We start from the raw sequence: 23,575 nt of genomic DNA, 5'->3' as shown, positions 1-23,575 counted from the left end.
AATCTTGTTCTCAGATTTTATTTTATTTTTACTTTAAATTAAAATTTACAAAATAGCTTTTATTCCTAGAAAATCTTATTCTCAGATTTTTTTTTTTTTTAACTTGAAATTGAGAAATATCTTTCCTTTTGATTTGTTTCCAAAGTCTTAGACTGAGATATTTGCATTTTTGACAGTTCCTTTTGCTCATTGATATGATAAAAGACTCAAACCCATAATCTTTTCATTATTTTGATTTTATGGAAAGAGTGATTTCTTCAAAGCTCTGACATATTGTATATGTGATTAAGGCCACCAACGAGTAAAAGAATCTTAATGGAAGAAAGAACTGAGTTCATGTTTTGACATTGATTTACATCATCAAGCACAATGACTGAAAATATCAATACCCATCGAGTCTTTTTTTTCCCTGAAAACTCTCAAAGTGAATACTGCTACAAATATGTGAAACTGCCATATCAGAGATTAAAAAAATAATTTATGTAATCACAACTTATACATTTTTTAAGAGAATAAACCAATGAGTGTTTGTAAATGCCTCAATTTCATTCAAGAAATTACAAAAATTGGGCAAATAGTTTCATGTACATTTGCCAAAGGAACATAATCTGGAGGCATAAAACCCATAATCCTTTTCCTCAAAGAATATATTAATTCCGAAATGTATATGTCGAAACTTTGATTACAGCATCCCATTTAACAGATATACACAAAAAACTCTGGACGTTCTTTCCAACCACAAGAAACTTACCATTCAAAACCCATAACTATCTGAATAGCATTTTAAGCTCTTCAATCCTTCTACTGCGGACCTCTTGATCAGTTAGAGCTCCAGCAATCATTCGCTGCTTCCGTGCTTGAACCTGTTGCATCCTTTCTTCTACTGTACCCTACACATCATGGAACAACATAAACACATTTACTACAAAAATCAAAAGATTGGATGACACGAGACTAAACTACTTAATGGAAAATCTAACTATATCATTATATCGCTTCTTTAGACCGTCTCATGAATGTTAATGAAACAGATGAAGAACAAGAACAGATTGTATAACGGAACACAGATTGGATATTCAGTACTTAAAAAGCCTACCTTAACTATGAAACGCCTGACTTTAACTTCCTTGGTTTGACCAATGCGGTGAATGCGCATAATTGCCTGCTCTTCAACTGCAGGGTTCCACCATGGATCCTGTAATCAAGCAATCAAATACCTCTGGATCAATCTCATATTGGAACTGGAAAAATATAACCCATAAGTAATACAAAAAAAAAACAGAAATGCCATCAGCTACTTTTTCTCAAATCCATGACTCAGTTGAAAACATAGTTGCCAGTTTCATGAAAGCCGGTTTACAATTATGGGAGCAAAACAATTTAGAAATAAAACGGAAAGAAAAATTGAAGTATAGAATATTTTCTAACAAATATGCCAAAATGCATAAAATATTTCTGAAAGAAATTTTATTTTAGGTTGAATCCAGATTTTAGAGCGTGGGTAAACATATCTACTCTCACGATAAAATTTGACAGAAATTTAGATGATTTAGATGTACATCACTTGAATTTAAAAATTAAGTACAGAACGTACCATATGCTATGCTATGAATCAATGTGCAATGTGTGAGAATGAGAAGTATAGTACGGGTTCTAGAGTAAACCAAAGATTCTTATGACAAACTAAACATTCTGTTTCTACTGTCAATTATAAAGATTGAAGAACATAAAGATTGAGTTCATCCAGCAGTTACGAACTCCCCCAACCACATTTCTGACTAAACCCATTGATTGACTATGCACGTATTTGATTCAAATGTTATGTGAGGTCCTTTAAATTGTTAAAAAGGTCTAAGATGAATAGTGCACTTGATATATTATCAGATCACATAAATTACATGATACGCCACTACTAATGCACATAGTCAAACAACTAAACCATAAAGCCAAACAAGAAACATAAGCCACTGCTACAACAAAGCCCATAGATTTATTGAGTACTGACCATCAGAAAAACATTAGATGCAGCAGTTAAATTTATTCCCACCCCTCCAGCCTTCAAGGAAATGAGCATCACCTACAATACCACAAATGATAGCGTAAGAAAATAGCGACATTACGCTCAGTAAAACCAAAACAGAATCATTCTTCAGAATTCGGACCAAAATATGTGGATTTTGGCTGAATTCCTTGATCACTCTCTCTCTCTGCCGTTGATTCATAGATCCATCCAAGCGCACAAACCCGTAATTCAACCTGCAAGATAAATAAAAATATGTTTAGTATCGTGAGCCCTGAAAAAAACTAATGATGTATAAATATTTAAGTGCAGTAAATTCATCCTCTAGCTTTAGCTTTGACCTTTGAAAGAAACTGAAAGATTAAAAAAGAATATACATAGATATAATATATTTGAGTTGGAATAGTATTAAGATAAATGATTTTGTAAGGTGGGATGGTTCATTTTGTAAGTAATACTTAAATACAATGAATATTAATATATTATTTATTCTCTTTAAAAAATAGATTCTTATAAACTACTATTTCATAAAATATAGATTAGATTAATGAAGATTGAGAAACAATAAGAAATATAGAAGGGTAAGCTGTGATTTCTGAATTATTGGCAGACTTTTTTTCCTTAAAGAAGGCAAACCAAGTGTGTAAGAGAGAGGGAGGGCTTACAATAATTTTCTATGATTTTTAAAAGCACTATCTCTGTACATTACATAAGCCAAGGATTCAATTTTAAAGTGAGGTAATTTGTCATTCTCTGTCTTTTATCAAGAAATTGGCAACTTCTCAGGATTTTTAAAATAACTTAATTTAATTAAAAATGTATTTGTTTTACAGAATTCAGCAAGTAGATGCATGTACTAAGTCAGTAAATGAGTAAACAAACCAAACAAGCTGATCAAGATATATATAAATGCAATAAGTAACAAAATCACATCCTCCTAAACCCTTCTCCTCCACCCAAGACCCCAACGCTAGAAAATAATTAAGTTTGGCCATTTTGTTGGGTGCCACAGATGAACTGATAATGCCCACAGGAACTTGAATACTTCTCATAGAGAAGTGCCAAGAAGTAGCGATTTTCTCGCCGAGAAGTTTTTCAACTTTTCTTCCCAAATTTCTCGCACGAAAAGCACAAGTTTTCATGCCACACTCAAAATCTCGTGAGAAAATGAGATATCCACACTATTTCTGTGCTATTTTTTTTTTTTTTTATGAATAGACCTTCTCCATTAATTAATTTTTAAAGATACATATCCTCAAAAAAAGGGGCTAGGAATACAAGATCACCCCAGAGTTTACAGGCACGAAGCCGGATAAAACAACTATTCATCAAAAAACACATCAACAGCAAAAACAAGGCCCTCAAGCTGCAAGAGCAGTGCCAGCCAAGGGAGGATCCTTGTCTTCCGAACCCCAGAATTCCTTGGGGTTAGTAGTTGGCTCAGGGGTAGCCCAACCATCTGCAAAAGTGGCAGCAACATCATCAAGTTCTTTTTCTCCCTTCGGCATGGGCGGAGAGATAGCAAGGTCCATTCGAGGGAGCGCCCACTTGGGGTCTCTGTGCACAAAAGGCCAACCCGCATTAGGGGCAGCAGGGGGAGCCACACGGGACCAACCCGAACACAACCTTCACGGAGGCAAGGCCGAGCGACGGCAACCACCCAAACTGCCACTAAGAGAGCGATGATGAGGCTACAATTTGGGAGTATGCGAACAATGCACAAAATTGCTCCGACCTCTCCAACGACCACAAGGAGTACGATCCTCAAAAAAGGCATCTAATGGCACTCAAGCAACCATACAAGGGGCATTTCCCTCGTACGCTAAAAGCTCCTACAGGTGGACAACCTCCAAAGCAACCTTATCTGTTTGTACTTGTATCTGCAACATGACATTACTGCAAATACGTGCTTTAGAGTACATATCAAAATGAATATCAAGAAAGCTATGAGAAAATAAAACAACATTTTTGTGCTTCCAAATAGTAAATAAAATCTCCATTCTGAAAGGATGCCATATCTGGGAGTACTTAAAAGGAAGCTTGGGCGAATCTCCCAATACAATCATATGCCATGTAAAAGCCTCTGGGCAAAAAGGTTTAAAAAAATATAGATCCAGAGTCAATACTTTTGGGCTCACCTGCAGAACCAAAAAATATGTAGGAAGCTTTCTGGTTGGCTACAAAACGAACATCTAGGGTCTGGACTCCCAGATGTCGGAGCCGAGGACCCAAAGGCAGCCCTTGGAAAAGGAGGCACAAAGCAAAGTGAGCAATCTTTGGCTCCATGATGGTATTCCAAACTGTGGCAAACCTAAAATTCCAAGTCTTGTGCGAAGATTGCAAATTCCAACGTTGATTGAGAGTATCAACCATCGAAAGATGGGGAACTAGCCACCGATATCCCAATTGGGCTTGTAACTGGCCATAGGAGTGGCGAGGTACCACTTCCAATCTCTCCACCAAGGGCGAGATGAATGAATACCAAGCTTGTGTAACAAATGGGGAGGCACTGCAAAGAAGATCAACTATCTATCGGTTTGGAGAAAATAAACTTGAACTGCACCTACATGTCCTCCCATGAGCGAAGGTTCATAGTAACCCTAGAGAATAAATCTCTGGGTGTCTTGATACCCCTTCAAAATAAGCGCAGCATGCTAGCTCCTTGAATCTTAGCCAATGGGACACCTTGAACAACAAACAAGGGTGACCACCATAAGTTTTGCTAGTTCATAGAGAGGCCATCTCCGAACCCATTGAAGCCACAGCTTGATGGCTTCCTAAGCTTTCCAAATGCTTTTAGCAACAAAAGGGCCCTGAATCTACATAGGCTCAATGGTCACAAGAAGGGTTTGAAAGCTAATCCCCTTCCAAGCAGACCTGTTAATCAGGAAGCCTGAAAAAATACAGTGCCCCAACAAAATTTTTCAAGCCTCATCACCAATGAGATCCTGAATGACCCACTTAGCACAAAGGGCAATACCCTGTTTGTGAGTGGAAAGCAAGCCAAGACCACCAAAGTTTTTTGGGCAAACAGCATAAATCCCAAGCAACTATATGAAAGCCATGATGCGCAACATTAGAAGCCCAAAGGAAATCCCTTAAGAGGCACTCTAGCTTGATATAAGAAGCTTTGGAAGGAGCCCAACACGAGTAGTAGACATGAGTAGCAGCAAGCACTTTAGAGCAAATCTGAAATTTTCCTGGAAGGGAGAGAGGCTTGATGATTCAATACTCCACAGCTCCATGAGGGAGAATTGGATTTCTGTGCTATTTTGAATTATGGTCATAACCTGGCAAGCACTCAACTAACTATGAATTTTTAAAAGGTACTTTCCTAAATATTATTTTAGTGTAAATAGAAACAGCATAAACTGAGATTTTACACAAAATGGGTTGTTATAAACATAAATACGACACCAACCTAAAGCTAAGCCTCAGCTCGCCATGATCCACACCATTTAAGGATAGCTTTGCTTAATTTGGTTCTGGCTATTCAAGTACTGTCAAAATTTGTAAGCAACGTATATCGTGGAAATACTCACAGATTCTGGTTGAATATGGTAGACAAGTTTCAAATTTGATCAAAATAAAAAAAATAGATTTTTGGCATGACATTAAAAGAGGCTTAAAACTAGTTCTTTTTGACAAAGAAAAACCTAGTGGTTCCCATTAAAGAAGGCTAACCAACACTTCTTGACAAATCCTGCAAAGATATTTCAAGATTATTCAACATCAAAATTGGTCCCACAAATCCAAATTTTGTTTGCCAACAATTGAAGAGAAAAATGGGAGATTTCAACAATCTTTGGCACCCAATCTCTTAGGCATTGTGCGTGGTGATTAAGGACAGAGGCATCAATTCTCATTGGGGTTTCAGGGTGGCATATCATCTTCCCAATTGAGACGTGGTTCATTGCAACCTGTGGGATGCCATTTGCAGAAAATACACCACGTGGTGTATAGAGTATTGCTTGTATTCACCTCCAAATATATGCTGGATTCAAAAACAATCTTCACCTTCCAGTTTGACATCAAATTTGTATGTGAGCTTTGGGAAATGCATTGGATTTATTGCTTGGCTCTATAATTCAGACAAATCTGCCTGGTACGGTTTGCAATAATTCTGATTTTTGCTGTATACCTTATTTATTCCAATCTTGTTTCATGTTTGTTGTTCCCTATTCCTTTCTATGTTATAAAACCATCAAAACACAAAAACAAACAAACCTTTCTACACTTCTATCTAACTTTGCAAGAAAACATAAATAAACAAGAAAACAAAATAAAAAATAAAAAATTACAGCAATTTAATAGAAGAGATCCATCAGCGATCTTTCAAAAATACAAAGGTAAAGTTCCCCTAATTTATTTTTCATGTGAAGAAATTGGTCATATTACAGCTAGGTGCCCAAACAAACAAAGCAAGGATGAGAAAAAAGGTCACAAGTGCAATGGCAAGAAAGATTTCAAATCATTCAAAGGCAAAGGTAAGAAAACATATTTTATAGCTAAGGATTCTGATAATAGTGAAGATGAAATAATTTACATTGCTATGAAAGATGAATCTGATGATGATGAAGAAGATAAGATGGCACTTACCTCTCATGTGAGCAAAAATGATACATAGAGCATAGATAATGGATGTTCACATCATATGGCTAGTGACAAAACAAAGTTTGAACATTTTGAAGACTATGATGGTGGTAGTGTAAGGTTTGGAAATAATGAACCTTGTTGCATAAAAGGAAGAAGTTGAATCTCATTAACCAAAGAACTTGTATGCGATAATGCCTATTGGGTTATAGGACTAAAACATAATCTGTTGAGTGTGGCACAGCTAATCAATATTGGATTCAAGGTGGAATTCATGCATAGCATGGCAAGATTGCTGGATGACAAACGAAAATTGATTGGATCAAGCAAACAAACAAAAAGTAACTTGTTTTATCTTGATCTTGGTGAGTGCTCATGTTTTATTGCTCAAGTTGAAGAAAGTTGGTTGTGGCACAAAAGGTTATGTCATATAAATTTTGGCAACATGGTGAAAATAAGCAAACTCAAAAAAGTAAGAGGCATTCCTTGTTTAAAGAAACCTAATGTTGGTTTATGCAAGAATTGTCAAATTGGTAGAATGAGAAAGACTAGCTTTAAAAGTAAGAACTATCAGTCTAAAGATATTTTGGAAATTGTGCATACTAATTTATGTGGACCTATTGGAATTGAGCTATAGTGGAGAGAAATTCTTTATTCTTTTTGTTAATGACTACTCTAGAATGATGATTGTTATGTATCTAAAAGAGAAGTCATAAGCATTTGAGAAATTCAAATAGTATTTGACAAGAGTAGAGAAGGAAACAGGAAAAAGATTGCAATGCTTAAGGTCAGACAGAGGTGGTGAACTCATCTCCAATGAATTCAATAACTTTTGCATTGAAAAATGAATCAAAAGACAAGTATCAGCCCCTGGAACTCCCGAGCAGAATGGAATAGCTGAAAGGAGGAACAGATCTACCATGGATTGTGCAAAGACTCTAATGATTGAAAAGAACATTGCTATCAAATACTAGAAGGAAGCTATCAACACTGTAGTTCATACCTTAAACCAAGTACAACTGAAGGAGGACTCATTCAAAACCCCCTATGAGTTATGGTATGGTTATAAACCCAATGTAAGTTACTTGAAAGCATTTGAAAGTAAATGTTACATTTTGAAAGAATCTAAAAAAGACAAATTTGATGTGAAAGGTGATGAAAGTATATTTTTAGGATATTCTTGCAAGAGTAAGGCATATAGATGTTTGAATTTGTCTATTCACAAAATCATAGAAAGTGCACATGTGAAAGTTGATGAATTTACAGAAAGGACTGAAGAAGAAAGCAGAAAAGAACCAGAAGATTACAAGAGATTTGTTTACATTGAACCTGATACATTGTCAGACACATCTATCAATCAAGAGACTTCTACTCCTGAGTCTTCCTCAGTTACCAAGTTGTAAGAAGTTCAAACCGAGTCACAAGGACCCGAGTCACATTCTGAAGCTACCGAGCCAATGCCTACTAACTCTGAACAGCCAAAACTTAAAGTTGAAGTTCAAGAGGATGACAATGCAATTCATTCAAGAGGCAAGGAACCTGTATTGGCCAAGTACGTCAAGAGGCATCAGATACCAGATCAGATTATTGGAGACAAATCAAAAGGTACTATGACAAGAAGTAAGATAAAAGGCACTTGTTTACTTGCTGATTTTGAACCTAGAAATGTCAAAGATGCATTAGAAAATGAAAGTTAGATTAAGGCTATGAATGAAGAGATAGAACAAATAGAGAAGAACAAAACTTGGACTCTTGTACCTAAGCCTAAAGATAAAAATGTGATTGGAACAAAATGGGTATTCAGAAATAAGTTGAATGAAGATGGTAAGGTATCAAGATACAAAGTTAGATTGGTATGTAAAGACTACTCTCAAAAAGAAGGAATTGATTATGGTGAAACTTCTGTTCCTGTTGCAAGATTGGAAGGTGTCAGAACCTTACTTGCATATGCTGCATATAAAGGGTTTAAGGTAATATCAGATGGATGTTAAATCTACATTTCTCAATGGTATTCTTAATGAAGAAATCTACATTGAACAACCTGAAAGTTTTGTTGATCCAGACAAAAGGGACATGGTCTACAAATTACATAAAGCATTGTATGGTCTGAATAAGCTCTTAGAGCATGGTATGAGAGATTGCATAATTACCTTATTCAGATTGGTTTTCAGAGAACTAATGATAACAATAGCTTGTACATTAAGGAAGGACCAAATAACAAGATTGTTTTGGCAAAAATATTTGTGGATAATACTTTGTTTACAGGGAATGATGATCTATACAAAGAATTTTTAGAGCAAATGAACAAAGAATTTGAAATGTCTATGTTTGGTGAGATTAAATTCTTTGTTGGTCTTCAGATTCAGCAGAGCAAGAATGGCATCTACATCACTCTGACTAAGTATATCAAGGAGATACTCAAAAAGTTTGGTATGGAAGATTCAAAACTAGTTGGAACCCCCATGTGTACTGAACTAAAACTTACCAAAGATGATGATTCAAAAGAGGTAAATCAGACTTTATACAGATCAATGATTCACAAATTACAATATGTAATTCATACAAGGCCTGATATTGCTCTTGCAATTGGTATAGTAGCAAGATTCTCGACAAAACCCAAAGAAAATCATACGATGGCAATCAAAAGGATCTTGAGATACTTGAAAGGTACTGAAGATTATGGATTGTGGTATAAACTTGGAGGAAATCTGGACTTAAAAGTATTTACTGATGCTGATTGGGCAAGAAACATTGATGACAGAAAGAGTACAAGTGGTGGAGCATTCTTTCTTGGAAAAAGGTTGGTAACTTGGATAAGCAAAAAGCAAAATTGCACATCCCAATCTACAACAGAAGCAGAATATGTTGCAGCAGCAGTGAATTGTTCTAATATTGTTTGATTTAAACAATTATTGGAAAGAATGAAGGTTGAGATCAAAGAACCAGTTGTTATGTTCTGTGACAATACAAGTGCAATTAATATATCAAAGAATCCAATAATGCATTCCAAAACCAAGCACATTGCTATAAAGTACCATTTTGTCAAAGAATTTGTGCAGGATAAATAAATCAAATTGGAATATGTCCATACAAAAGAACAAATTGCAGACATATTCACCAAGCCATTACCCAAAGATGCATTCTTGTATCTAAGAGGTAAGTTAGGAGTCATTTTTCTATCTGAATCTCATTAAAAATAAATTTTTAATGATGCATCAACAGGAACCAAGTTGAAGATCTATCAGCTGATGCAGCATAGTCAAGGGAACATTGCATATGAATCAGTACTCAAGGTACATTGCTACTCATTTGGTATGTGTTGTCTTTGGCATGTGTTGTCAAAGAGGGAGAGTTTACTGTCATGTCTTTCTGAAATTTGTTTGAGGAAGAGTTTACTATTTGGAGAAGAAACTATGTAATTCCTTCACAGAGGGATATTACTGCATTAGATAAATTTGTGGCATAAAATCTTAGAAGGAGAAATTCTCTGTCAGTCTTATTTTCAAATTTCATTATACTATGACATGTTGTGTTGCCATCAATGCCAAAGAGGGAGATTGTTGAATACAATTCTCTAATTGTGTGTTGTCTTTGATGTTACACAAATGTCATATTAGTTGGCAAATAGTGCTTACCAAGCTTAGTTGGTCAGCAAGGCAATTTTTTGTGCCTACCGAGCATTCTTAGAAATTACTCTGTGTAAACAATGTCTATAGAGCTCACTCGAGCGTCGAAGATGTGGCAAAAAGTAGTGTTAACCAAGCTCTCATGGTTAACTAAGGAAAATTAGTGTTTATCGAGTTCACTCAATTTTCAAAGGATTTTGCAGGATTCGCAGTGTTAACCAAGCTTCTATTGGTTAACACAGGAAATCATTTCAAGATCAGTGTTTATCAAGCAAGGTCAGCTCATGAAGGATTTTGTTAATTTTGAGAAATGAAGTTTAATTATTTCAAATAATGATTCTAGCTGACTGAGGTAATGATTATTGGTAATTGTAAGTTGTAATTGGGCCGACTTGATAATCTGAATGGTATAAATGAAAGGTAAAGTTGAGATTCTAAAGTATAAGCGAGTATGCAAGTGTATTGATTGTTTGGAGAAGAAAGTGTGAGCAAATTTGAAGGATGGTCAGGTATCCTTGAGGAGCAGCAAAGTTTTATTTGATCAAGAAAGATCTAGTGTGAAGCAAAGCAAAGATCTGTAATCAGCAATCCAATTGCATCTCATTCAGGTCATTTCATTGTTACTTTCTTATCATTGTAATAGTGATTCCAAAATCTCTTCGCAAAGTTGGTTTAATAGCCAGTTGTAAATCCTCTAACAAAGTGACAGTTCCATTGAATTGTTCTAAAGACCTCTTACAAGGCCACTCCTAACAGGGTGATTAAATCCTCTAACAAGATCACACCTAACAATGTGTTTTGTAACCTTTAACTAGGTTGGCTACTAACAGGGCTCACTTCAGAAGAGTGAAAATTAGTAGCTAGTTAATTGGTGGTTTTTCTCATATTGGGTTTTCACGTTAAATCTGGTGTCTCATGTGTTCATGTTATTTCTTTTATGCTTGCATGTTAATCATTATGAATATTTAGGATCTGTTAAAATTAACATACACTATATTTACCGAGCTACAACATTTTAAGTATGTTTCCCGAGTGACAGCAGTAAATAGTTTTATCAGACATTTAAGGGATCTGTGGATTTGTTTTTGTGGTAATTGATTCACCCCACCCTCTCAGTTACTCCATCTATATTTCCAACAACCATGTGCCATGTAAAAGCCTCTGGGCAAAAAGGTTTTAAATAATCATGGATCCAGAGTCAATAATTCTGGGCTCGCCTGCAAAACCAAAAAATATGTAGGAAGCTTTCTAGTTGGCCACAAAACGAACATCTAGGGTCTAAGACTCCCAAATGTCGAAGTCGAGGACCCAAAGGCAACCCTTGGAAAAGGAGGCACCAAGCAAAGTGAGCAATCTTTGGCTCCATGATGGTCTTCCAAACTGTGGCAAACCTAAGATTCCAAGTCTTGTGCGAAGACTGCAAATGCCAACGTTGATTAAGAGTGTCAACCATCGCAAGATGGGGAACTAGCCACCGATATCCCAATTGGGCTTGTAACTGGTCATAGGAGTGGCAAGGTACCACTTCCAATCTCTCCACCAAGGGCGAGATGAATGAATACCAAGCTTGTGTAAAGATGGGAAGGGGCACCGCAAAAACTAGAAGATCAACTATTTATCAATCTAGATGAATAAACTTGAACTGCACCTGCAGGTCCTCCCATGAGCGAAGGTTCATAGTAACCCTGGAGAATAAATCTTTGGGTATCATGATACCCCTTCAAAATAAGTGCAGCACGCTAGCTCCTTGAATCTTAGCCAGTGGGACACCTTGAGCAGCAAACAAGGGTGACCACCATAAGTTTTGTCGGCTCATAGAGAGGTCATCTCTAAACCCATTGCCAGCCCATCGAAGCCATGGCTTGATGGCTTTCCAGGCTTTCCAAATGCTTTTAGTAACAAAAGTGCCTTGAATCTGCATAGGTTTAGTGGTCACAAAAAGGGTTTGAAAGCCAATCCCCTTCTAGGCAGGCCTGTTAATCAAGAAGCCTGAAGAAATACAATGCCCCAACAAAATTTTCTAGGCCTCATCACCAATGAGAGCCTGAATGACCCACTTAGCACAAAAAGCAATCCCCTATTTGTGAGTGGAAAGCAGGCCAAGACCACCAGAGTCTTTGGGCAAACAGCAAAAATCCCAAGCAACTCTATGAAAGCCATGATGCGCAGCATTAGAGGCCCAAAGGAAATCCCTTAAGAGGCACTCTAGCTTGATATAAGAAGCTTTGAAAGGAGCCCAACACAAGGAGTAGTAGATATGGCTGGCAGCAAGCACTTTAGAGCAAATCTGCAATTTTCCTGCAAGGGAGAGAGGCTTGGTGATCCAATACTCCAACTTCTTTTCAATCCTAACCAGGACAGCATTCCACAGCTCCACAGGGGAGACTTGGATTTCTGTGCTATTTTGAATTATGGTCATAACCTGGCAAGCACTCAGCTGACTATGAATTTTTAAAAAGCACTTTCCTGAATATTATTTTAGTGTAAACAGAAACAGCATAAACTGAGATTTTACACAAAATGGGTTGTTATAAACATAAATACGACACCAACCTAAAGCTAAGCCTCAGCTCACCATGATCCACACCATTTAAGGATAGCTTTGCTTAATTTGGTTCTGGCTATTGAAGTACTGTCAAAATTTGTAAGCAAGGTATATCGTGGAAATACTCGCAGATTCTGATTGAATATGGTAAACAAGTTTCAAATTTGATCAAAATAAAAAAAATAGGTTTTTGGCATGACATTGAAAGAGGCTTAAAACTAGTTCTTTTTGACAGAGAAAAACCTAGTGGTTCCCATGAAAGAAGGCTACCCAACACTTCTTGACAGATCCTGCAGAGATATTTCAGGATTATTCAACACCAAAATTGGTCCCACAAATCCAAATTTTGTTTGCCAACAATTGAAGAGAAAAATGGGAGATTTCACAAGAAAAAGGATGAAGAAAAAGAAAAAGGATGAAGAAAAATTATAATGCATTAAACTATAAACAAGCACGCCCCTGCCCCTAAAATGCTTCAAGTGCAAGAAGTCTCAACCCCTTTCTTTGCACTTGCTCATATTATGTATCCGAAAATAGGGGGTCTGATTTTTCTGATATCAATCCTATTATTCCTGTAGTTCAACAAGACAGTCCAGATAGCGAAAAGTCGGTACCTAAGAGTAGCCTATTATGGTTAGGTGAAGTGATTCATTTGAATTAAGGTACTAGTCAAATATATTACTAGACTCTGTCAGATAGAACTAAACATCTAATAAATATTAAGCATCGCATCGTCACCAGTAAAGTCAAAGTTCCAAACTTAATTAAAACTTCAAGATAATGTGGATAGCTTTCACTTTTAGGCACCCGTTTCAATTCTATAATGTGCTTTGAATCATTCGTTACTTGAATGGCAGTTGAATCTATCTTCCTCATCAAAAACAGTTACACAAACTCAAATGTTTTTGCAGAAAATAATCTACCTTTGAAGAGGTATCTGCAGAAGGTCTAGAAAGGATGTCCACTGGCTAAAGACAATACTTTTCGAGCCTGATACCTTGAGTCCAGACAACTCTTTTAAAAGAGCAGAAATCTTTGATGATTCCTTCCAATTTTGCTCAACATCTATTTGGAACCGGCTATTTGTAGGACAAGTGATCAAATCATGTTTGTTTATTGTACATCTGCAATTTGAAAAAGGACATGTAATCAGTCTGAGTTTGCTTCTAGAGGAGAATGCTTCAAGAAAAAGATAAAGGCACCATAAACCATAAACACTGTTTGTCTTTTGGAAAACCCTATTCGTCAAAATAGTCAAATTGAGGTGCAAATGTAAATAATTTGTAGACTACTTGCCTGCATATAGGACAAAAGCCACTTGAAGATTTGCGCCAGCTTGCTAGTAGGCATTCACGACACATAAGATGTGCACAAGGCGTAAGCACTGCATCTTCAATTGATTCCAGGCAAATAGGGCATTCTCCTTTCTCACCGTTACTAAGCTCTCCAACCACTTCTTCAATATAAGCTTTTGTGGGAGCAGTATGAGAATCTCCTTTAGCAGACAGTTTGCTTGATTCAAGAAAGCGTTTTGCTAGCTTGTTCATATCAGAATACAGGTGTGTGTCACCACGGCTGCAGTTCAACCAAGGAATTTCGTAACTATTAGATAAATTTGATCCAACAAGGTCAGGTTAAATTGGAGAAACCACAATTCAAACAACAGCTAATCATAAATAAAGGCTTCACAAGAAGCGTAAGCCAAAACATTTAACAATCAAAAGAAATTTGTCTAAATCGTGGAAGTCAATAAGAAAGGAGGATATTTCCTATTGAAACTACCCAACATTTACACGTAAGAACCAGCATCGTTCTTGCAACAAATTTCAAAGCACTTAGTAGTTTAAATCAAGATAAAGAAGACTGAAAATTATCAAGCAATGAGGTTTAAACTTAAAGCTAAATGAAAATAAATTTGTAGAAGACACTAAAAAACGTACCACATGCAGAAAGCTTACCTCATGACAAGAAAGGGATGATCACAACATTGGCGCAGCCTTAAAAGCAACTCCAGAATCGAAGCATAGTTATGAAGAACTTTGCCTTGTTCCACGAACTGATCAAATTTGACCTGCAAAGTGAAATCATCTCAATTAAGTTATTATTAAGGAAGCAAAATGGATTGGAATATAACTATTAAAATATATATTTCACTTAGCAGTACAAAAGCGTTTACCTTAGATCTTTTATACAAAGCTGTATAGAAGTCATTCTCGGCTTCAGAAAGCTCACACTCAATCACTTGGACATCAGTTGGAGGAAGAACAAGGATGGGCCTGAATTTTGAAGGATGAATCATTAGGAGTCAATGAAAGAGACCCTATACAAAAGCAACACGAAGTACTTCGTGTCCCTATGGATATACCTGCCATCTTTGTCGGTGCTGTCTTTTGTCCTCCGCAGCATTAGTGGCCTTAAAATAGCCTGTACTAATTTCAACCCGCGTTCATCACCTTCCTCATAAGGTTTCTGAATTAATTTATACCACCTGCAAAATACAAAATACATTATTCACGAGCAACACACTATAAGGACTTGCACAAAACAACTTTTGGAGATGAACATAAAGCGAAATTTTAGGTAGTTGCATATCAAGTAAGTTCAATTCGATGTGATTATTAATTTACGAAATGTCCTTGTTAAGGTCTAATTCATGTATGAATGAGAAACAAGTTAAGATACTTCCGGCTATAACTTGTGAAGCCCTGAATCCAATATGGAATAATAATAACAAGCTTACTAGAGGCTACACATAGCTTTTGGACAGATGCTAGTAATGATGCCGAGAGATAATTGAGTAGAAAAAAGAGGGATACCAAAAGATTGAGGAATTAGTGCCATGTAGCAGCCTAAGAGTAAAAGTGTTAATCCTAAAATTCCAAACACAACGATGAGTAATACTCCTTAGTTTTGATCAAGGTTGCATGGGTACATGGGTACGGGAACGGGTACGGGTATAGGTATGCATATTTTTCAAAATAGAGGACTGGGGTACGTGTGTATGCCTTATTTTTTCTATATAATTAATATTTTATAGAAAATATAAAAATCAAAATATCTGTCATGAGTAATGATATTGAGCATTCAAAACAAGAAATTTGAAAATATGAACCATAAGTCAAATATATATATATGCTATTGCTGAATGTTTAAAAGCATTTTTCATAATAGGGGATGGAGGTACTTGGGTATGTCAAACTTATTTAAAAATTATACTTTTATATTTATAAAAAATCTGAAATTATGAGTCATGACAATGGTTTTTCAAAACAAGAACAATGATAAAGTTTGCAAATGTAATGTACTGTTTTCGTTTCAGATTTGCTATATGTTTGAAATAATAATACATGATAAATGCTTAGATGCATAAGAAAGAAGGCAGACTTTAAACATGAACAAGAAGATCCTAAACCATATGACAATGACATATTGCAAATGATAAACTTATGACTTGAACAGTGATAAAGTTAATTGTTAATGAGTATCAAAGTTTCAAACTGATTTGGTATTGAATTAAGTTTGATAAACAACAAACTAATACAAAAACACAAAACCAAAAACAAATTCATAATCTTAATCAAGGTCCTTAGCTATGATGCTCTCCACCGAGTACCCAGTACGTTGGATACGTGTATCCGGTACTTGGGTACGTGGGTACGAGTGCCAGGGTTGTGGGTACAAGTACCCATGCAACCTTGGTTTTGATACGTAATTTGCATACAAGTAGAAGAATTGAAATAGATCGTCCAAAGCAAGAGGTATCAATATAAGGAAAGAGAACAAATAGAAATACTTTCTTCAAGATCTTGCATAAGTTCATAGGGTTCAAGCACAAATATGTCTTTAAACAGGGTTAATTTTCAATGAAATCCGGGGAATCACCCCGCCCCCACCCCTACCCAAAGCTCAGAATATCTGTATCTAAGACGTCCTCACTCAAGGTACTTTGAGTACCGAAGTACTCTCACATCCTCCATTCTGCAACTTCATCACTCTTGGGAATGGGTGCACGAATATCTATTTGAATTTTGATTTCTGAATGTTACTATGGATATATACTATGTTACTATGTTGAATGTTCACTGGCTTTAGTTCATGGTGCAATTTTACTATGTTCAAGTATATCAATTTAGTATGTTATACTGAAACATCATTTCATAACTAACATTTCTAGTTCTATATATAGTATACAATACTCCTCTCTACCCGACCATCCCTATCGTCCCAAAATTGAAGCTCTCTGATCCTGTACCAGAAACTTGTCTTAATGTCCAATGTACCCAGTGCTGTTGTTACACTGCTAATTTCTGAATGGCGGCTCGTCTTATGGCCCAAACTGGGAGTGTTAATGATATCTAAGAGAAATAGTTTTTGATCATGGATTGTGTATTGCAATTACCATCTTTTGGTAGTCTATTATCATATCCTTTTGGCTTCATAGTTTCAACAATAGCCAAGTGGACCTCTTCACACATCCTATAGATTCTTTCCTAGCCTTAAAAAATCCAAACAAAAATCATATGAACACAATCAAATCCCAAACGTTCCACTGCATGAATTAATCAAGCATTCATCCAGTGATCCTAGGGATGCTATTGATAGAATTTACAAAAGTTGGTACTACAATTTCAAAATTCTAGCCAAGTAACTTCACATATATCGGCGATGTCAATTTCAATGATCAGGATGAAATAGTAGGCCATAACAAAATTTATTTTAAATCCAAAAGTTAAACAACACAATACTATAAGAGAAGGCACATACCATGCCCAGTTACTCCATGGCTCAACCCGTAGAAAATGGAGAAGGCTGTAAACGTCCTCAAGTTTGTTCTGCACAGGAATTAAGTGTTATACTGGTGACCAGAATCTAGGCTTGTATGCAGATAGCAAATCTCTACTAGATACCTGTATGGGAGTTCCTGTAAGACACCAGCGGCGATCTGCAATAAGGGCATATACAGCTTGCGATGTTCTGCACTTGGAGGACTTTATGGTATGTGCCTCATCAAGCACTACCCTAAACCAGTGTATTGCATGAAGCACACTTTCTTCTTGGGGATTCTACAAAATTGTCAGTACCAAATTACTTTTATCAACAAGTCACTGAAAAATACAGCAATGTAAAAAGATTCTCAACTCCTGGATGAGATTTTAATGTCACTGCAAAGAAGTATATGATGCTTGAGTCTACCTCAGACTGGAATCCTGATGCCAACACTCCATATGTGGTCAAGACAACATCATGGCCCAAAAGAGGATTGGTGTCTCTTGCTCTGCTTTCTCCATAATGAACATAAACAGATAAGGATTCAGATTGCACGTGGGCCTCAATTTCCGTCTGTACATGAACAATACAGCCCTTGGTGAACATATAAATACATCAAAACTTGTTTAAAACATCTGGAAAATCAAATACAATTTTCTATTTGGAAAACACCATGCTGCAAAACAAGCCTCAAACAATGCAAAAGGTTCCATGCTGATATAGAGTAGGATACCTTCCACTGCCCTAATAATGTCATGGGACATACTATGAGGGTGCCCCCTCCCTTATGAAGTTTTCCGGATTGTCTCAAGTTGGTTGTACGTGCAGCATCATTATGGTTCTGATTTGATTCAGTTACAGATGAGGGGGAATCTGGAATAGTTATCACACCACAGTCATCTTTACAAAGATCAACGTCATCTATAACCTTATCAGAGCCTCCTCTTCCAGGGTTCACAAGCAAAAGAGAAATTGTCATCACAGTCTTCCCAAGCCCCATTGCGTCTGCCAAAATCTTTAAACAAAAGCAAATTCAGATACGGGTTCATGGGAAAAATCAGCCGCTTAATTTAAACATTATCATTTGATTTTCTTTCAACAAACTAAAAGCACAAACCAATACGTACTCCTCCTCTTGTTATTTTCAAGGCACTGGGAAACTTAGTAGATGCCTCCCCTGAGAAGACATTGACATAAACAACTGTTGCTCTCCTATATATGAATAAAAGACGTTATCAATACACTGTAGAAAAGTTCGCAATAGCTTTGCTGCTGTGAACAAGCCTAAGTATACAAATTTTAGTCATACTTGTCAGCAATATGGTAGCTATTCCAACAGGGGTGGAGAGTTTTTGCAGCCTTTTCCATTTCTGCTCCCTTTTCCAATTTAGTCATCCAAAACAGTGCTTGCTTCTGATATGGACGTAATTCACACAACAGAGTACTTGGTGGATCCATTTCCTGCAACAAATGATGGAAAGGGATTTTGTATCAAAAGAATTTGAACATCTAATATTTGAACCTGGTATCAAATTATTGATAGAATTGTAGAATGAATGATTATGAACCTCTAGATAGCAGCTTTCCGTTGCACCAACTAGTTTGTTCAAATCTGAGTCAGAGAGATCCTCCTCTCCTTCATCTTCCTGTTTGTCCAAACCTGAATCAAACTTGCGGCATTTGCGTGCAGGCAGTGATGGTATGGAGTCCCTGGAGCTATCCTGTTCACAAAACCCATATATTTTTTTGTAAACGAAGCTCAAGTTTTATACGGTCGATATAATGATCCACAGTTAACATGAATGAAAGCGTCTACAATGTGGCTTGATCAGTTAGAAGTGTATAATTGCTCAAAGAAGCTTCATCATGTAACTGACACAAAAAGGCAATTTTGCCCAAAAATAAAGGAAATTTAGACAAGCTTTTATACCCCAACTTCTAGAGAACGTTTTCTCGTGTAAAGATCATCGGGAGTGAACTCAGCCTGTAAAAGAAGCAACACTCAGAAAACATCTAAAGGTCTCACTTAAGCTTTCAAAACAAGAAACCAAAACAACAAAAACCTAGAATGGTTTATTATCATCTTGAAACAAAATTTCTCAGCGACCGATCACTGCTTGAAGATTCCCCCATCGACACGCAATAGAATGGATTGAAATTAATCGTCTAATCACAGCCCTTTCCAGAGAAAAGATGCAATTTTTCAATTTCAAAAACAAGATAACTCTTACCTTTTGAAAGGGCTCCTTGCCAAGCAACTTGAACAATGTTGGAAGAGGGTGGACCGTACTATCCTCTCTTAACGAAACAATCAATTTTGATGCAAGTCCACTGTCATTTGTAAAGATTGAATCATGGATATACAACCTGCAAATTGCACCAAAAGAAAAGATCTAATAAGAGATGAAACTGATTACAGTAACACTCAAGCTGCATGCATTGTCATAGTAAATGGATCATTTTTCCCATTTCAAATAACCAGCGCTTTGCGTATGCAACGCAACTCTATCAGAAGCAAGAAAAATCCAATCAACTACAGCAGCACACAGGACGCACATGCAGCCAAGTACCATTAAATGCACTGAAACTGAATTATTATCAAGAGAATTCACCCGATATTCAGCGGTATACAGTTCATCAACCCAAGGGTTTCAGGTGCAGCTGCACAGTGACCCACTATTGTCACTTTTTTTGAGTTGATCAAAGGAATTAGGCACCGAGTCCAATCGGTAGGAAGGCGGCCAATCTGCATTTCACATCTAAAATTTATGCTTAATGAACACTGCCGATCATACCATTCCATTAGGAATACTATTTTCAGTTATACAAACGCCACAGGGCTTGAACCCGTTAAAAAAGACTTCAAACCAGATCATTTTTAGTACACAAACAAAATGCTACTAGTTTCAGCAGTTTGCAAAAGAGTTGTTACAAGATTTAGAGGATCTTCACAATAAATTAACCTTACCTCTCCAGATCGTTCTGTGGAGAACCTCACAATCTCAGAACAGCCAGCAACAGCTCTTCCTCTTCCCCAATTTCTAGAGTGAGCTTGACTGAAAGGGATGGGAAAAGAGAATGTAACAACATCTCCCCTCTTAAGCTTCCTACCCCTGCAAGTTGAAAAACCTGTCACTACAGTGCTACCAACAAACCACCAATCATCCTCCATCTGGGGAGCACTAAACCCTTCACCACTTTCACTACTAGAGAGACAACTCCAATCCTCAAGTACGCTCAATTCATAGTTTTGACCAGAGAATTTGGGGTTTTTATAAGACTCTGAATCATCAACACATATAATGGCACTTCTGTCAATCTTAGACAACGATTGTGACTGGGTTATTGGCATAATGGGTGTACTTGGAGAAATTTTCTTCAATGGTGCTGAAGCTCTATGTCCATTTCTTTGTGTAGCTTCCAAATGCACATAGGGAATGATCATTTTGTCTTTGTCCATCGCGGGAGTTTCCATAGTAGAATCAGCTGGATTGTTTCTAAAAGAAACATGATTAGTGGTCACTGAAACTCGAGCTCCAGCAGCAGGTGTGCTTGGAGTATCTTGCTTTAATGGTGTTGAAACTCTATATTCATTTCTTTGTGTAGCTTCCACATGCGGATATGGAATGATCATCTTGTCTTTATCAATTGCAAGAGTTTCCATAGTAGAATCAGCTTGATTGTTCCTGGAAGAAACATGATTGGTCGCCACTGAGACTCGAGCTCCAGCACCAGGTGTCGTGCGTTTGACAGTGAACTCTTCCCTATTTTGAAACCCAGGAATGTCAAAAATAATGTTTATGGCCCTAGTAATGTCATTTTTTGCAAGATGGAGAGCTCTGATTATGTCCATTTCTGACGACTCAGAGCCCACAATTGCTCTGATTGCTTTTATCTTCTCTATGTTTTCCTTGCTCCTCATCGTCAGATCCAAAAAGTAAAAGGCTGAAGAGAGATAAGAGCAAATCTGGAGATCAACAAATTCGGAGATGTTTGCCTGCAAAGAGAAAACTAAAAATTAAACAGAGCATACAAATTCATACATTCACTATTCAAATAGTAGTAAGACAATTAGTAAAGGCAACTACAAGCATTATAGTATAATAATTTAGAGGGCGAGTCCTTAACCAGTTATTGCAGGGTAATGATTCAATGGGCATCCTCAGTTTCTAGATCACGTGTGTTCCTAAGACAATTGCAAGCTGAGAAATTACTTTGAAAAATGGAGGCAAGCAACTACAATAAGAATTGATCTCTGTTAAGAAATTAAAATTATAAGTTCTTGAAATATGAAGGCAAACTAGAAACTAGTTCTGCAATGTTTTATCCCCTTGGCACAGAGACTTCGGATATACTTCCAAAAGGGGATGGGAATTTCTAACAAAAGAGACATAATCTAGGAATCTATTCTATATTGTAATTTTTCTACTAGTTTTTCTTTAAACTAGCAAATTGGAATTCTAGTTCAACTGCAGACTCCATGTAGGCTAACTCTACTGTTATATTTACTCCAAAATACTGATTGTAATTGAAACATGCAGCTACAAAGCAAAAATTGTTCAACTCTGGCCAATTTACTCGGCACCGCTCTTAATTTTCCCAGAACTACTTGATACTTTCTTGAGACCTCAGGTAAACCTTCCATACCAGTTCCATGTAGAATTTTTAATTTTAAACAATTTCTTTGGCAGCTTTTCCAATCAGTTAGCTTCCATAGGGCGTCTAGAGCAAAGACTTTGCAATTGCATGTTCATGAATTTCCAACTTAAACAACAACCAAATTCAAAATGTAATAAACCACTGGAATTCGCCAAATTTGGAGGTTCGTCACTAGCAAAGCAGAGCTTCACCGCGCCCCAGCCAAAATACTATGGCAAGTTAACTAGAGCAGGTTACGCTCAAACTGGCATCCAACTGAAAGGATGTACATCCTTTGTGATTATAGAAAGAAAAATGGGTATCTTTTCGACAGAAGAATTGGACCCTATTATGGATGAGACCATAGACACTGTTGCATGGAGCTTTATAATAGCAGAGAAGATCGGACCAAATTAGAAGGGCAGTCTACATTAGACTTGGAGATAAACAGTGAACCCCCATATCAAGCCTCTTCAGTGTAATCCATAATGCCTGTACCAAAATTCATAGTGTACCCAGCATATCAAGTCCCTTCAATGCTAGCAACAATGCCCATAACCAGATTCCTCCTAAAAATAGTGATGAAACCTAGGCAGAAGAATTAAGAAAGAGTTCAGTTGAAAGTAACCTAGCAATGCAATACCTACAAAGAATTTTATTTTTTTAAACCTGGTGCAAGAATAAAAGGTACAGCCTTTGCCTGAAATTTACAATGCGAAGACTTCTGAGATTCATTGATTATTTTATCAGATGTTTAGTATTATACCCATATAGCAATGCGGATTAATTCCAGATTTTCAGTTCGTCTATAAGAAAAGGGAAAACAATTTAATTATCGTGATCATACTGTTTGACCCATCTTCAACACAATTTAATTCTTTAATTGAAATGATAGCGCCAGCCTCTGAACGCTGACATAATTAGAAAACAATGACTTGACGAACTTCAAAAGATCCCATACATACAAACAGTGGAAATGCATACCCGTCAGCCCTGCTCAAGCACTCATCAGTTGATCCAGATAAAAGACAAACCGAGGACAAAGAAATGCGTAAGATGAAAAGCATATATGCTTGTAAGATTTGGTGGAAATTTTTGAATTCGTCGAACGTAAAATGCTTGTGTTAAACATTTCATCCTGGCGGGAAATATCTCAGTCGCTTTTTTCTTTTGTGTTCGCCGCGTAAATTCAATGCAAAGAAACACATCGGGTCGAACCGTGTAATGGTTTGCTTTTACATTTTACGTACTCAATCACCTCTTCCTTTAATCATAGTTTGACATTTAAATGACGGGGAACAGTTTTTACTATTTACAATAAATATATTTGATCTCGGGGTATTTAAGTTATTCTTATTTGAACTAACAACTCGGTGTTTAAGATAA

General features: G+C 36.7%; 1 protein-coding gene across 1 annotated transcript; it reads right to left on the bottom strand.

The window, feature by feature from the left end:
• Positions 1 to 458: 458 nt before the first annotated feature.
• On the bottom strand, positions 459 to 23,293 carry LOC149544000 (DNA repair protein RAD5A-like). The gene is made up of 21 exons (XM_089798640.1): positions 23,174 to 23,293; positions 20,520 to 21,548; positions 20,164 to 20,297; positions 19,783 to 19,918; positions 19,482 to 19,535; positions 19,120 to 19,272; positions 18,861 to 19,012; positions 18,679 to 18,763; positions 18,285 to 18,566; positions 17,978 to 18,124; positions 17,692 to 17,847; positions 17,549 to 17,616; positions 15,150 to 15,272; positions 14,961 to 15,060; positions 14,743 to 14,855; positions 14,081 to 14,359; positions 13,708 to 13,908; positions 2,163 to 2,256; positions 2,006 to 2,077; positions 1,097 to 1,195; positions 459 to 890 (listed from the first exon to the last, which is right to left on the bottom strand). Exons 2-21 carry the CDS (start codon positions 21,471 to 21,473, stop codon positions 768 to 770), a joined length of 3,525 nt encoding a protein of 1,174 aa, XP_089654766.1. The 5' UTR covers positions 21,474 to 21,548; positions 23,174 to 23,293; the 3' UTR covers positions 459 to 767.
• Positions 23,294 to 23,575: the final 282 nt, after the last annotated feature.

This window comes from Cupressus sempervirens, chromosome 8 (assembly GCF_028749045.1).
Source record: "Cupressus sempervirens isolate cs-2001-9-10 chromosome 8, ASM2874904v1, whole genome shotgun sequence".
Lineage (NCBI taxonomy): Eukaryota > Viridiplantae > Streptophyta > Pinopsida > Cupressales > Cupressaceae > Cupressus > Cupressus sempervirens.
The sequence above is the reverse complement of the archived record's forward strand: the minus strand, read 5'-3'. Positions and strand labels throughout refer to the sequence as shown.